General features: G+C 37.7%; 1 protein-coding gene across 3 annotated transcripts in view; it reads right to left on the bottom strand.

Annotated features, from left to right (window-relative positions):
- Positions 1–1970: 1970 nt before the first annotated feature.
- Positions 1971–16008, bottom strand: part of LOC134530499 (acidic mammalian chitinase-like) — a 35137-nt gene continuing 21099 nt past the window's right edge. Inside the window, exons 2-9 of one of the 3 annotated variants that reach the window (XM_063365365.1) lie at positions 15562–15655; positions 11894–12058; positions 8426–8661; positions 6834–6961; positions 6139–6259; positions 4842–5009; positions 3710–3838; positions 1971–2649 (exon numbers count right to left, since the gene is read on the bottom strand). In XM_063365365.1, coding sequence (XP_063221435.1) covers positions 2437–2649; positions 3710–3838; positions 4842–5009; positions 6139–6259; positions 6834–6961; positions 8426–8661; positions 11894–12058; positions 15562–15649 — 1248 coding nt within the window. In that variant the 5' untranslated portion in view covers positions 15650–15655 and the 3' untranslated portion in view covers positions 1971–2436. The remainder of the gene's footprint in view (positions 2650–3709; positions 3839–4841; positions 5010–6138; positions 6260–6833; positions 6962–8425; positions 8662–11893; positions 12059–15561; positions 15656–16008) is intronic. The other 2 variants (XM_063365366.1, XM_063365364.1) reach the window with 2 other exon arrangements.

Raw genomic sequence — 16008 nt, forward strand, 5'->3', positions numbered from 1 at the left:
TAATCATGTTTACGACAGTTTAATGGTATTATTCAAAATTGGCAAATTATTGAATACAATGTAGCACAAGTCGTGTAATTTTCACATAAAGAATTGAATTTTAACGGTTATTAATTTTCTTTCTTAGTGTTTTCATCAATGATGATTGCTTGAATATAAGCTTTTGAAAACCATCCCTATGTGCAATTCTGCTAAATAATTTAAATCAATTAAAGGTCTAACTAATTTTACGATTAATAAGAGAAAGTATCTTCTTGTCTCAAAGCTAAATTAAAAAATAAATTTCTATGATTTGGGAGCATCGAAGGAGGTTTGTTTTAATTTTAAATTAGATAAACTTGCAAACTTATGGATAAGTGACGGCACCAACTTAGAAGGCAGGTAGCCGAAATTTAGAATCGTAAAAAAGAACAAGTCCACTCTGTGACATACTCCGAGCAGCAAATATTTTGTAATATAGAATTTAATGCAAATCAAATAGTTACTAGGTATCATAACGTAATACATATTGTGAACATTGTTTAACATTGATTTTGCTCAACAAAAGTGAATGATTCGTATTTGTTTTATAATGAAGAACTACTGAATTGTGGGGAAGGCCACATAGTGGATAGTTCAGTATACTAGTTATGTATTGCACATAAAACTAATAATCTGAAGCTTCCTGTGCGAAAAGATTCCAAAGAAGTTGTTAACCTACCTTATTCTGCCGACGAGTAGGAAGGCACTAACTAACCCATCTGGCTGTAAACAGCCACTCCGCACTTCACCCCTCAGTGCAAAGTGGAGGCACAGGTTATTGCTCTGAAGTTCATACCTCTCCGCGGGAAAATGTTCGCTGTGTGACTCTCGACTTATTCCCTAACGCGCCTGCGAGCGACAGCATAGCGGGATATTTGTTCCAGTCAGAAGCACCGTAACGACTCAGCAGACTGGTGGGGATTACGGTCATATTCGTTGAAGCAGCGAACTGGAAGGTGGTTGGGAGATTAAGGCCCCCGCCTACCCGGGCACACATACGGTTGTGCAGAGCTTCAGAAGAAACCACGCGAATTGATATCTTCTTCAAGAGGAGGTTTTCTAAAAGACAAGCATTTTAATGTCAGTACCTTATTGCCACATTTGTTCCCCACTTCAATAAAAATATAGTTCAATATCATTAAATATTCACTTGAAATGGAAAACAAATAAGGATAGAAAACAGTCTTGGCCGCAGCTTTAACATAGGTACTGACATTAATATGCATGCCTTTTTTGAAAAAAAAATATTCAATAATTCTAAGGATCGCTTGAGAACCACAGGATCAAGCTGCAGCTAGTATCAAGTAAACAGTAGGGCGGCGACAACAGGATCAGGGAAATCTCTTCGTGGAAATTAGTCTCGGCTTCGCTATTATAGTATAACACAAATTCATGTCACTTTATTTACTATTCAGTTAATGTGTACAATTAAAAAGGTATTTTCGCTAAACTGCTTAGAGTATCGCAGTGATAGGAATAAGGTAAGGATATAAAAAAAATTTCATAGTTTTGTTTTCCTTTGTTTCGATGCGCCCCTGTGCTCATAATTTTCACCAAACATGGTACAGTACATGTCCGAACTTCTCTAGTACATCACAAGGGCAAGTGGAGCATGCGAGCGCGCTAACACACATATACACAATGGCGGATACAGAAATTTTTTCTGGGAGCAATAAGTGGGTTTGAAAAAAATAGAAAAAACAATTTTAATTTGTACACGTGAATTAAAAACCTATTGCTATCGGCATTAACACACTGACCAGTTGTAACCATAGGAGACATGGCTTTCCACACAGTAAAATATTTTCTTCACTTATATTTTGCCATATTTTCGTAACTTCACGGGGGATGTATCCTCCCTATTTGAAATACTTCCCATGTGATTCCTTTTTTTTTTTTTTTTTCATTCACTCTGGTTGTCATTAGACCTTAGAAAGTACCATTTCACAGACGCATTGGTAGGCCTATCTAATATTGAGAATATGTATCATTATTTCACATTCCATTCAAAAAACACAGTTTACATGCCCAGGCAAAGCCAGTACGGCATTTTCATACACTCCAGGTCACACCGGTTTATTCTTGTGCCTACGTCACCCTGCCTAGGATGAGTAGTTGGAGCGCTACACCACGAGGCTGGGCACAGTTTATGACAGTATTTTAATTACAAGTATTGCTCTTACATGCAGGCAAATCACTTAAGACACTTTTAATATTTGCCTGATTTGTTCCACTGCAGGTTGTCTTGGTAAAATGGAAGACTTTAATTTTATTATCTATTTTTATTTGTAAATAACAAATCATAGGGACTAAACAACTATCATTACAATGTTGTAAATAAAAATGAATAATTTATTAATATAATTAATAAGCTTGTATTTTGTAAATATTAGACGTGCAAAACCCATTGATCATTCATGCGTTATTGCGGGTTGTGTGAAGAGTATTGTTGCTCCGAGCGTCATAGAGGGAATGGCGGCGGTACTCGAGGTATCTGTCGTAGTGGATGACTCGGAGGATGTTGGTGAGGAGCGGGTACTCGATGTTGAAACAGCGCCCGGCCCAGTCGTCGGCGTCGAGAGCCCACACGCTGGCGCCGCCCAGGTCGCGTCCCACGGCGTACAGCGCCTGCGAGGAGTCATCAGTCTGTCATTTGGGCTGAACACTAGGGGGGTTGTTGCTGGCCAATTACTGCACGTTACTGGTGGTCTTTCAGAGCGGCACATATATATTCGTAAGTAAATTACGAGATGTCTTTCAGTAAGTCATAAATAGACTTTGAAAAAATATTAATAAATGGCAGCATCATCCAGCGTTACGATATTTATTTCATATTAGGCCTAACTGGATAGCATTCGCACCCATTAATCTTTCATTTTTAAAATGGCAATGGACTCGATGTCTGTACAGCGTATCCTAATGTGACTGAAACAGCAAACCAAATAATTGTATGCAGCTAATATTGGAGCACTAATAAAACGATTAAACGATGTTATTAGTGCATGAATATTGGTAGAGATAATATTGATGAATAAAAATATGTTTTTATTTTATTATCACTGTAAGTTCTTAAATAATTATGTTTTTTTCTGACTTATTAAAACACTGACTTACATGCAGGAATTATTTCAGTGTATCTAATACACATATTCAGTTTATTTCAGTTATTGATATTATCGTATTCATTATCTGGTTAGTTTCTAAATCTCACCATGCCAGCATGCACTCCATCTCAGGCTAGTACAGGATGGATGACCATCCAATAAAGAGGGCCACTTGAGAAAAACTTAATAATCAGCAGGCCAAGTTGTATCTAGCATGAACTTTTAGTAGCAACAATTTTTTCTTCCCATTTTTCCTTTTGATTATAATATTTTAGTTTTTATCAAACATTAGTAAAACACAGCTCTCAAATTTAGAATTTTAAAAATATAATTCATTAATCAAAATTGAAGTGCTTCGCGAGCAGTTTGGTGACTGCCACTCTTATGGTGGGTTCACCGTGCTAGCTTTATTATTATATCATTTTTGTGGGAGGTGGGCATGTCTAGTATAGTATATGGTGTTCCCACTACCTACAAATGCTGTACGACCTAACGTGCAATGTTGTACCTACTAGGAAAACCACCGGATATAGATTCACTTTCAGGAGCTCGGTACAGTAGTTCAACTCGCAGCGAGCACTTACCTTCTCGGTGATCGACAGGCGATCCTCGTAGCTGATCCACCACTTGCCTTTCGTAGCACGTGGCACCAGGGCATACTCATCCCAGCTTACTGACCAATCGCAGGCTTCTTTTTTCAGCATTTGGCATAGCTGTGGAAAATTGAACAACTTTACTTGCATTTTATGATCACCAGATTATTTTTTTTTCTCAAAACCAGTCTCTTAATTAATTTAAAATATCCCACTGGAATTTTAAAACACTGACATATAATAATTTACGAGAAAATGTGTGTCTTAGGAGTAAAACATACATACAAAGTTTTATATACAGACTCAATATCAATGCGGGAAGTCTTTTTACGATATGCGGAGAGTGATTTATTTAGGTTTACCAAGTGTTAAAGTTCTCAAGATATGAAAATTGTTTAGTACTAAACTAAAGATACATAAACATAAATCTTAGTTAATTTATAATGGTGCCATGAAATTGCCAGCAGAAGAATTTAATTTTAAACTACAAAGTTTTCGGTTTTATGACCAGTTACTATCTGCTAATGGTTAAGTTCCAAAAAACATTAAAAAAGCGGTCTCAAAAATTCAAACAATGCGTCACTTAAATATCCAACCGTATGACATACAGGTTTAGGACTCCCGGCTGTGCATGTGATTGTCAGTGCTCGTAGACAAACATGGCGTATCGCTGTGCAAGTGGGCAGCACCTTTGAATATATTTACTGTATAGAAGTCGCCAGCCCAGGTTAAAATTTCTAATACGGTTTGAGGTAGTTGGTTAATTCACCGCCGCAATCGCCACCATCTCTAGGGCATCGATTTGTGGTGGTCCCTGGCGGAGAAGTGTCGAACTCTTCAAACACCCCTTCCCCCTCCCGTTGAACGACCTTGAGCTGCAGTGAATGATAGATGGGGGGTGCGGGGAATGACAGCGGGCGACAGTGCTGCGCTCTAACGTGTAAATAACAACCTAAGACGATACAGGGCGTTACGGCAGCGCACTGCAGCGGTGAAGTTCCCAAGCTGCTCATCATACGCTCCTGAAAAACGTAGAGTAAATTTCCTATCCACTCGCGACTTCTATACAGTATATATATATTCAAAGGCAGCACTGAGTCCAGTACGTGGCACCGACCCTCACCTGGCCGAACGCGGTGGACAGGTTGGCCGGGCCGGGTCCCACTGTCGGCGCGCCCACTCCGGCGCGCGACTCGTCGGCCAGCTCGTACGAGTGTCCGTACAGGGGCATGCCGAGCAGAAGCTTGCCGGGAGGCGCCCCCGCGTCCAGCCACGCCGTCACGCACCCGTCCTGCGCCAGACACAGTCTCTGCATGCCGTACTACTCCCTTTCGTTTGCCTTCAATCAGTTTGTCTTTCAGTCATTTGTAGAGACCTGCAAAATTCGCGGTTTCGATGGCCTTCAGGATGCACTGCACATACCCCTGTACACTCGGGCAAATAACGCATGTTCATTGGCGGCCGACTTGTAAGTCGTGTCTCAGCTGGTTTGTCTGTGATTCGATCCTTCTTTGGTTAAATGGTTTATAACTGGTTGAGATTCGTCCAGATGAACAGTAGGCCAATAGCAAAATTATCTAAGAGGTATATGTGTTTGAATTGTAGCCTATCACCGAATGAATCCGCGAATTTTGCAGGTCTCTAGTCATTTGTCATATTGCCGTTTGTCCCAAAGTCATTTGGCTTTAAGTCATTTGTCGTAGTGTCATTTCTCCTAGAAACATTTGTCGTAATGTCGTTTGTCCTAAAGTCATTTGTCATTTATCCTAAAGTTGTTTGTCGTTAAGTAATTTGTCCTTAATATCGTTTTCCTAAATTCATTTATTTCACTTAAAGTCGTGATGTCGTTTGTCCTAAACTCTTAATGTTGTTTTTTCTGAAGTCATTGGTCGTAATGTTATTTGTGGTAAAGTTTTGTCCTAATGACATTCGTTCTGAAGTCATTTGATGTGATGTTCTAAATTCGTTTGTCCTAAATATGTTTGTACTAATGTAGATTGTCCTAAAATTTTCTAATTATGTTTGTCCCAATTTTAGGACCATAACGGAAATGACTTTCAGGGCAAACGATGTAAGGATTAGTACAAATAGCAGTATCAGAGCCCAAGTGTGAATAGATAAATCAGGCATTAAAGTATTGTCAAAAGCATGGTCAATAAAGACGATGAGTTGTTGATGAGAGGAGGAAGGAGTGCGGACGGTGGAAACCATCGGCTCCCGACAAAATCCCCCACCTGTTTTGATGATTCTGCCCCCTTCTCCCTTGGTGGATGGTCGTAAATCACCATGTATACTTGTTCTCTTGTTCTCAGTATATTTAGGATAGTATTGCATTCGTAGGCTTCGTGGTGAAACAAAATTTAAATGTGAATAGCCATGAATAATAATTAATAGTAAATAATTAATAATAAATGCCTCACCACGTTGTACAGGGAGTCATCATCGTCTGGCCTGCGGAACAAGGGGGCGTTGTAGCCTGTCTTGTTCTCGAAACTGCTGCTGTGGAAGTCGTAGGTCATGAGGGTGATGAAGTCTACATTTCTGTAAGAAAAAATTCCTATGTACAGCATCATTAACATTCATAGTACCACTTCAACAAGTTCCTGCCATAGAATCAAGCCATTTTAAATTAATACTTACAACAATTTCGTCTAGTGTTATTTTCAAAATTAATGCAAAAGGAATCTTGAAAATTCCTTCTGGTTTTTAGTTGTGATTTATTTGCTTAAGATTCGCGTTCTCTTTGAAGATAAATTTTACGAAGTGAACTATGGCAAATTAAAGCTTTTTTTTCGTTCTCTGTAACATGATCAAAAATACTGGCATTAAAAACCAAGCATAAATTTGTAGCTTAAACAAAATTCAGTCTTTGTGTGGTTAACTAAATTCAATTACAAGTTGTAATTTTTCAAAACTGCGCATACAGATTCTAATAGGTAGTGAGAACTTGTGTAAGTGCTTCAGGTTTTTAATAAAATTTCTCTGATATAAATGCATTATATTATAACAAGGTATGGCTATAATGTTGTTATGATGTTTCAGAACAGGCAAACCACAGTACAGCATCTGCAACGGTGTTCGTACAGCATCTGCAACGGTGTTTGTCAGTGCTCACTTGGCTATCTCGGGAACGTTGTACGACGACTCTATGAAGCTTCTATTCGCGCCTACCGCCACTGACAGCAGGAAGTCGTGCTTCGAGAGTTCTTGCCTCAGTAGCTCCAGCCACAACACGAAGTTTTTCTGTAGGCACGCCAGTATAACTCAATGAGTACTAAGTAACAAATGAACTATAATTTTAAGTTTGTCAAGATAACATAACACTTAATTGATAATTATTGTCTTTCTCAGAGAAATTTATTTTAAATTTCTTATATTTTTCTAAAGTTCAGAATGGGTTACGTGTTATAGACTAACCCTCCTCCAAATGAACCTCTCATAAGTGCAGTCATAAATTAACTGGTTTACTTTGGGTATAGGTATAATGAAAGTATGCTCAGCATGCAGAATTTACAAAGGACGTTTTACCAAGCTACCTGAATTACTAATTATTTACTTTGTAAAGAGGTTGTTCTTATTTTGAAGAACATTCGGTAGATTATACTAGAATACCACTATGTTAAACCAAGTTTACATCATTATCGCTGTGTATTTTTCCATTCTATTGGATACAAACAGTGGGCAAAGTAAACACCCCCCCCACCCCTCCTTTTTATCAAGGCCAAAATCGAATTATTTTTACAGACAATCAGGTAAGTAGTGATATCAACTAATTGAGCTAAATGACAGTAAATCATTCGTTACTACTATTTTTCATAGCAATTTGGTTTTCCAGTAAGTTTACAGGGCAGCTTGATTATAAATTATTGTGAAAGTTTGCTTGATACAAGCTTGGTTCAAACATCCCCAAGGTTGTAGCTTGTAAGAGCATACTTAGTTAAAACATTTCATAGTCAGCTTTCTGGAAACTAGTCGTATGGGGACCCATAAGCTTGATTCAAGCTAACAACCTGATGACAGGCTTTCTTTGAACTTACGCTAATATCGAGGATATATTTTTTTCTAAAATTTAGCATAGCAAAATAAATATTTTAAAAATATATTAAAACTGTGTTGCAAATGATGATGTCATGTGAGTTATCGAAGTTATCAAGATAAGTAGGCTTCTTGGCTTCTTTGTGAAGCCACATCCATAAAAAAAAAAAAGGAAATGAATTTGTTACAGCCATGTTAAAGGACGATTAAGTAACGTTTAAATTGGTTAAAGGCGTTCGGAGACACCTTAATCAAGGCAGGGTCATAGCCAGGATTTCTTTTCGGGGGGGTGTTTACTTACACCCTGCCCCCCGGAAAAATTTTTGATTTTTATGTGCAATTTGGTGCTATTTAAGCACTTTCGTAATTAAAATATTGGATTTAAATAACATAAATTTGTGTCCCGACTTTATGATATTTTTAACAAGACACTGTTGAAAACTCATTGCTGAATATTAAGGGTTATCGGCTCAAGGATTCTTTCTTAGTTTCTTCTAAGTGCATTTGCAACAGCTAGACAATTTTGTCATAAGTACATGTATATATATTTCTGGGGGTGTTTGGACACCCAAAACACCCCCCCTGGCTACGCCCCTGACAAGGCGTGCCGAAACGTCGGACACATGACTCTATTTGCGGGCAAAGAGGCGGGACTAGGGAGCCGGCGCTCACCTTGTCCGAGGCGGAGGAGTTCTCGCGCCGGCCCGGGTACTCCCAGTCGACGTCGACGCCGTCGAAGCCGTGCTGCAACGCGAACGAGGCGATGCTCTCGGCGGACCTGGCCCTCAGACCCTCGTCGCTCACCACGGCCGAGAAGTTGGCCGAGCCGGCCGCCCAGCCGCCGACCGAGACCATCACCTTCAGGTCGGCGTTCTTCTCCTTCAGCGCCACGAACCTCCTGTAGCCGTCTGCACAGCCGTCAGCCGTCACACTCTGTTCTCTGAGTGGCGTGGCTCTTCCAAGTCGTGTATCTCTAGTTCTCAGTTATTATGTTTCTAAGTGGATGCAGTACCAATTAAAGATGTTCTAAGTTGTGATTTATAAATTATTTTGGATCTAACATATGCTTTTCTAACTTGTAATCTTTAACTTAAGTTAGTTCCAAATGACTTTTGAGGGTGTTGTTATGTTCTAAGTTGCTACACGATGATACATCTGTGAAGAGCTTGCAGTCTTATTGTGAATCTCAGTCCCAATCGTGATGCCATGATTAAAAATGTTGGATGTGACATCATCATAATTCAATATTGAGTTGATTTTTAGAATATATGTAAAATGGCAGAATTTTCTAGATAGCAAAACGGTGGATATTTCTGGAATTCAAATTACCTGAATTCAAGATGGCCGACTGGGGGGGTCAATGTCATTCAAGATGGCGGCTGTGGCATCAGATGGCGGTCGGTCTTTGACCACATCCACAAAACACACTCAGGAACCAGTGCCACCATTTACTTACTACTGCTGTTTTTTTTTTTAAATGTCGTACTTTTCATTAAACTGGGAGGAAATCCTTACCATCCATAATCCTCCAGTCGTTACACCCCCCAAGATTCAAAGTTAGGTTTGCCCCCGTTCGTGTGCTCACTGGCCGATAAGGTCAGAGGCTTTTACATCCTTTGAACTGCATCGCGTATGATTGCGTCAATACTTAGGTCATTTGCAGAGTTACATAAGAAAACACTTTGCAAATTAATAAAATGGAGGAATAATTTACTTTGCCTCAAGTCACGACTGTGCAAGCCGACCTTACTCTCCTAACTTATTACTGGCCCAGGGCGGTCCAAAATTTGTCAACAGAACTATGGTGTAACCAATGAAGTAAAACAGTTGCATGTAAGCCTCACGTCTACTTTGCCACCGAGTGAATCCATAATATTCTCGAAAAATGTTTTTGAAACTAGTTATAATCCTTGTCATGTAACTTTTCCCAGATGGACTGCGTATCCTTCGATCATGAGGTCGTCAGTGTTGGTTGTCAAAATTCATGTGTAGCTTTGCAAGTGATAATATGAATAAGTCTTTTCGAAAAGGCCATGCATAGCTCCTTTAAGTTTAATTTGTCAGGAGATCAAAAAAATGCAATTTCTCCGGATATGTGGCAGTTACAAATTAAATGCGATCTTGTTGCTGATTTGGAGGTATAAAAAATTCATAAAAAATAGCACTTACCTATTTTCACGAGCATGATTCGGCATCGCTAGAATAAATTCATAGAATGAAGTAAGCTAGTAAAAAAAAGTGGAGATGTGGCCTTTTCCAACAGACCGATTTATACAGGAAATTTGTACCCGTTGTGCTACTTTGAGATAGGTGACATGAGACAAGCTGTACACATATAGTTGCACCTGAAGTGGGCAGGCGGCAGGTATAGTCTGTCCCACGAGTAGATTGCAGTATAAAGTAAATGGGGACCACTGATGTGAGATTGATATTATCTAGCTTAACAATAAAAGTGTTAATTTGTATACCATCCTTAATTATAATAAGTTATAATATTTTTGTTAAATATTATTATTTGTTGATTTTTCTAAGACCATATAATAGTGTCTATTAAAAGTATTATTACAGGTGTAGTCATTCTACAACCAATAATTATAAAACAGAAGTAAATATTTGTAGCAGTCAGTCATTATTAGTAACAATGTATTCCATAAAATATAGTGCAATGCTCCAAAGAGCCAAACTTTAATATTTAATGATAAAACAAACATTTTGACAAAAAAATAGTTGAAACCAAAATGGCGTAATTTAATAACATCAGCTTAGAAATAAAATAAAATTTATAATATCATACTTAACTCTTGATTAAATACAACGGAATAATGTATTTGCACATTTTTCATTCAAAACTTTACTTAACAAAATAAAATTTATCAGATACATTTTTTTTAAATGTGTGTGTACTTATGTAGACTCTTTATAAGTTATGCCTACTTCTAATAAAATTTTAAACTTAATTTTGCATGCAAATAATAAATAAAATAAAATAATAAAATAACTGGATTGATATTATAAAAAAGTTAGTAAAGTATATTTAATCCAAATATTTTTTTTAATAAAATCTCACTAGTCAATATTAATATAAACAAGTATAGGTATGAAAAAATTGTTTAATTTAGTAAAATACGTGATAAATATTTATTAACAATGAAAAGCAAATAATATGCTAAAGTTTATCTAATTTATTAATTTAATTATTTTATAATAAAGTAATAATTTTAAATTGTTAATGCAAATAAACATGCGGGAACATAACCTCGCTTATGTAAATACAATTGAAAATACACATGAGAAAGTGTATAAACACAATTTCCATCACTAATATTCACAATATTTTTTTTTTAAATTATATGATCCAGTATTCTATATCAATCACTAAAGTATAAAATTTAAAAGCAAATATAATATTTTTATTTAGATGTAGTTTTTTTTTGTATGTAGCATTTTTTTTCAACCTGTGTAAATTTCGTTGCATGATGCGCGCGCATCGTGAAAATTCAACCTCATCAGTTTTTTCATAATGCGCCTTCAGAAGTTTAACTTCAAAAGTTTTAATAGATCACAAAGTTATGTCTAAAATTGACATGCTCTATGGCATATATGTGGCAACAGAGAACACGGAAACAAGGACAGTGCTAATGGCAGAAATCGTGCGCTGGAAAGAGAAAAGGGAATGCCTGTGTAAGTTCACGCTGCGAACCAGGCACAAGGAACGCTACAGCAGTGTACCTTTGAATATATATACTGTATAGAAGTCGCGAGTGGATAGGATTTACTCTACGTTTTTCAGGAGCGTATGATGAGCAGCTTGGGAACTTCACCGCTGCAGTGCGCTGCCGTAATGTCCTGTATCGTCTTAGTTGTTATTTACACGTTAGAGCGCAACACTGTCGCCCGCTGTCATTCCCCGCACCCCCCCCATCCCCCAATCCATCATTCACTGCAGCTCAAGGTCGTTCAGCGGGAGGGAGAAGGGGTGTTTGAAGAGTTCGACACTTCTCCGCTAGGGACCACCACAAGTCGATGCCCTAGAGATGGTGGCGATTGCGGCGGTGAATTAACCAACTACCTCAAACCGTATTATAAATTTTAACCTGGGCTGGCGACTTCTATACAGTATATTATATTCAAAGAGCGTACCTAGTCCCTGAGGCCCGTCGACGGCGGGGTCCTCCATGGCCACGCTGCCGTCCGCCTGCAGCGCGGCGAAGGCGTAGAGCAGGTGCGTGCACAGCCGGGTCGGCACGTCGTCCAGGGAGAAGACACGGCGTGTAGCCCAGCTCGCCAAGTAGCACACGAACAACCCTGCGACAACAACACGCCGCGCCAGTCATCCGCCAGGCTGCCAGACTTGCGCTCCCAACACCTCCCAGCGTGTTCCGTCAAAAAACATCGGGGGGGCTACGGTTTCACTGAGAACGTCGCTAACGCAGCCATGGTTGTTGGACGGGGCGACGGAAGACTTCCATAATAGAAAACTAACATAATGGCTGAATTCCGCCTGGCCTCTTCGAAAAAGGTGGAAAATTATCATAACGGAAAACTGCCATAACGAGACGGAATTCTGCCATATTTATTTATACACTCCATGGAATGAGTACAACTGCTTTGCTCTCGAAGTAGCGTATTGAATACTTCGCTAGGTAGCGCTGTTAACCCCCTAGCTGTTTCTTAGGTTAACTTAAAAGGCTACAGATAGCAAGATAGCACTCCTAGTGGTGATTTCCTGTAGTTCATCATAAATCAACTCAACAGATCGCGCACTAGTACAAACAAATGTTTTCAAAAAATGGGTTATAGGAAGCAGCACTGTATACTTCTAAACACGATCTTCAAATAAATATTATAGTTTTCCATTATGGCACTATTCCTCCTGTTTTGATGGGGGGGGGGGGGGGGGCTACTGAAGACTGCCGTACTGGAAAACTACCATAATGAAAGAATTCCGCCGGGGGCGATGGGAAAGTGCCATAATGGAAAACTACCATAAGTTAAAACGCAACCATACAATCCTAATACTCGAATGACATTAGTAAATTATGTCTATTGTCTTAGAAAGAATTAGTAGAAATAAGCAACATACAAAGTCTTGTGATTCTAATTCATGTGTTAATTCCAGGTCTCTAGTTGAAATGAAATGCAATCTAGTGACCGAAAATCACAATTCCCTGACAACCGATGGTTAAGTAAGTAAAATATTGCATGATTTATATCATATGTTTAAAATGCCACGACAGATTGTCACCATCAGTTGTATAGGCATATATAGTACTGAGGTGGCTATTCAGCTGATTTTATTTTACGTCATGTCTATCAAAATAACGATAAAATAAACTTAAGCATGAATGATTTCACAGAAAAAATATGTTTACATTACTACATCATTGATGATACCCTAATTGTGTTTCTGATGGGCTGTTGGGGTTCAATTTTTGTAGGCTGTCTTCAATACGACCTTACTTCTTAATGGCTGTAGTGTTGTTTTTGTCGTGTCGGGGCTGTCACAGGATATTGTGATTCCAGCATTATGTTATTAGCATGTGCTAAGAAAACCACTAGAAGAGTATTTTAACATATAGATCTAAATAAAAACAATTGCCATTAATAATAGATAAAAAAAAAATCACATTTCCAACCTGAGAACTGTGAATACGAAATATTTGTTATACTTTACCTGAGAACGATTCATGTTTTGCTGTTAAAGTTTTATTGATTAAGTAGTTGTGAAATTAGGCCTATATTTTAACTGCGTCAATGACTACGAAATCATTTAGAAATACTCAACTGAGTGGTTAAGTGAAAACATTTCAGAATATTAATTTATGAAAGCCTTGAAATCATTTTTATGGATGTTTACTAGCGCTACCTACCAAGTATTCTACACACTACTTCGAGAGCAATGCTGCTGTACTCATTCCATGGTGTGTATAAGAAAATATGGCAGAATTCCGTTTCGTTATGGCAGTTTTCCGTAATGGAACTTTTTCGCCTTTTTCGAGAGGCCAGGCGGAATTAAGTTATTATGGTAGTTTTCCAGTATGGCAGTCTTCCGCACCCCCTGTTAGACAGGTTGGATGACTTGAATCCAAATAAAATATTTATAAATCACTGGTTCTAAAATATGTTGGATTTTGAACGAAATCAGCCAATCAAAATAGCGCTCCGCGAAGACGGAAATGGCATCCGATTATGGATCAACGAATCTTTAATATGGTGAAGAACACATGTGCGATTAAATAATAACTAATATTATGTTAATACATATGAATGTATTACATGAAGTTAAGTGTAAAACGTAAATGATTACTCTACAAATTTTCAAAATCCCATATCATAATTTTTATTATATAGCGAGTATTAATGTAATTATGAATTCACAGATGTTTTAAACGTTAAGAAATGTGTTTAAATATGCAGTTCAGGAATATATCACATTATTTTAATTCCAAAATAAGATTAAATTTGAAAAGTTTGAGCTAGCTTATGCCAATAATAAACTTTGACAGTTTGAAAAGATTAAAAACACTGTTAAGGTGTTGTGTCATTATTTATTTGATGGAAAAATCGAAAGTTGTGTTTCTTCCAATATTCCCCTAAAGCTCGGTTATCAAATATAGTTGGGAGCAAAAATGTGACAGTGTGGCTGGCTCCACATCTGGGTCGTGACGGACGATGAGAGTGGAGCATCGACCGAATGAATAGGTGGAGAAGAAAACTGGAACACCCTCGAAAAAACCTACCGGCTCTCGGTAACGTCCGCCATGTTTCTCACTTGCGAAAATTCTGGGTTTTATCTCGTTGGGAATCCAATCCCGGATAGCACGTACGTTAAAGGCGAATGGTCTGCCTGGTCATAAGTAAGTGGTATTTACATTAATCCAGGTTTTTTTTTTTTTAAACTGTTGATATTGTGAATTGTAGAGACATGATTTTTTTTTAAAGAAATAAATAAAAAAATTCCCGGGGATAGGCTTGGGCCTGTGAACAGGCCAGACAACGCGAGATGAATTTTCAGTGGGTTCGGAGGTGAACATACAACAAATAGTTCTATTCCCAGGAATCAAAAACGGGACCTTCGACCTACGAGCCAGAATAGCGATCACCAGACCACACGGGCTGGCTTTCATTTGGCTTATTCAGTATATGTACGACGACTTAGGGGATAATAAAAACGCCAACTATTTATACTTCAATGCTGATCAGAGGCAACTTACACTCCATAATAAAATTAATTCATAGCCTACTAACAAAACGGTGCATTCATTCATGGCTTAATTGATATTCAAGTCTGTAATCTCTCAGTGACCAATCTAATGTTGGTATACTATAATTTTAAGGCTGTAACAGTCGCTGACTGATCGGACCCTATTCAGGGATGTTCAAAAACCAAATTTTAATATTGTTTGTAAACTGATATACCAACACATAACTACTTATATTTTTAACTTCTGTTAATATTCTTGTTTACTGCAATTATACTTATTTGAGTTTACGTATGTTTTGGAATTCCAGTGTAAACACATGATAGGACAAAGCTGACTGAAGAAATGTTGTCAGTAAGAGTATTAAATATACAGCTTTTTTGCGAAATTCAAAATGTTTTCAACGTCTTATATTAATATATATCGTTAAAAGTAACTCATTTTCAAACAAAAATTTTGGAATTGGAGAACTCTGTACTGGACCTGTGATACGTACTACACACTATAAAAACTGGAAGGTAATTTGTATTTAATTTATTTAGTTGGCTAAATGTACTATTATTTTGTAATACTTGGCTGTTACAGTATAGCGGAATTTTAACTTACTGTCTTGAGTATCTGAGCCTTCCATTTCTGCAGAGTAGCATGCGCCCAGCAGAAGCGCTGTAGCGATCAATGTAACCCTGATTAGCATGATGATCTGCAACAAGCAAGCCAACAGTACTAGAAACTGTTTATACTACAGTATCTGTTACTTTGGAATGTGGCCTACTTTTCATTTTAGGTTATTTGATGTAAAGTATCCTAAATATTTTAAATGATATAACATGCAACTCATTAGATATTTTTTCAGTGCATAAACATTGATATTATTATTATTATTATTATTATTATTATTATTATTATTATTATTATTATGTACATTGCACATGATGAATCCAATACATCTACCACCACAAATACAATTGACATTAAATAATCTTATTTCAAAATACTGGAATAAAAATCCTATCGTGTAAATAGTTATAAGAACCCTTTAGTGTTTTGTGTTTG

This window comes from Bacillus rossius, chromosome 3, assembly GCF_032445375.1.
Source record: "Bacillus rossius redtenbacheri isolate Brsri chromosome 3, Brsri_v3, whole genome shotgun sequence".
NCBI classification, from domain to species: Eukaryota; Metazoa; Arthropoda; class Insecta; order Phasmatodea; family Bacillidae; genus Bacillus; species Bacillus rossius.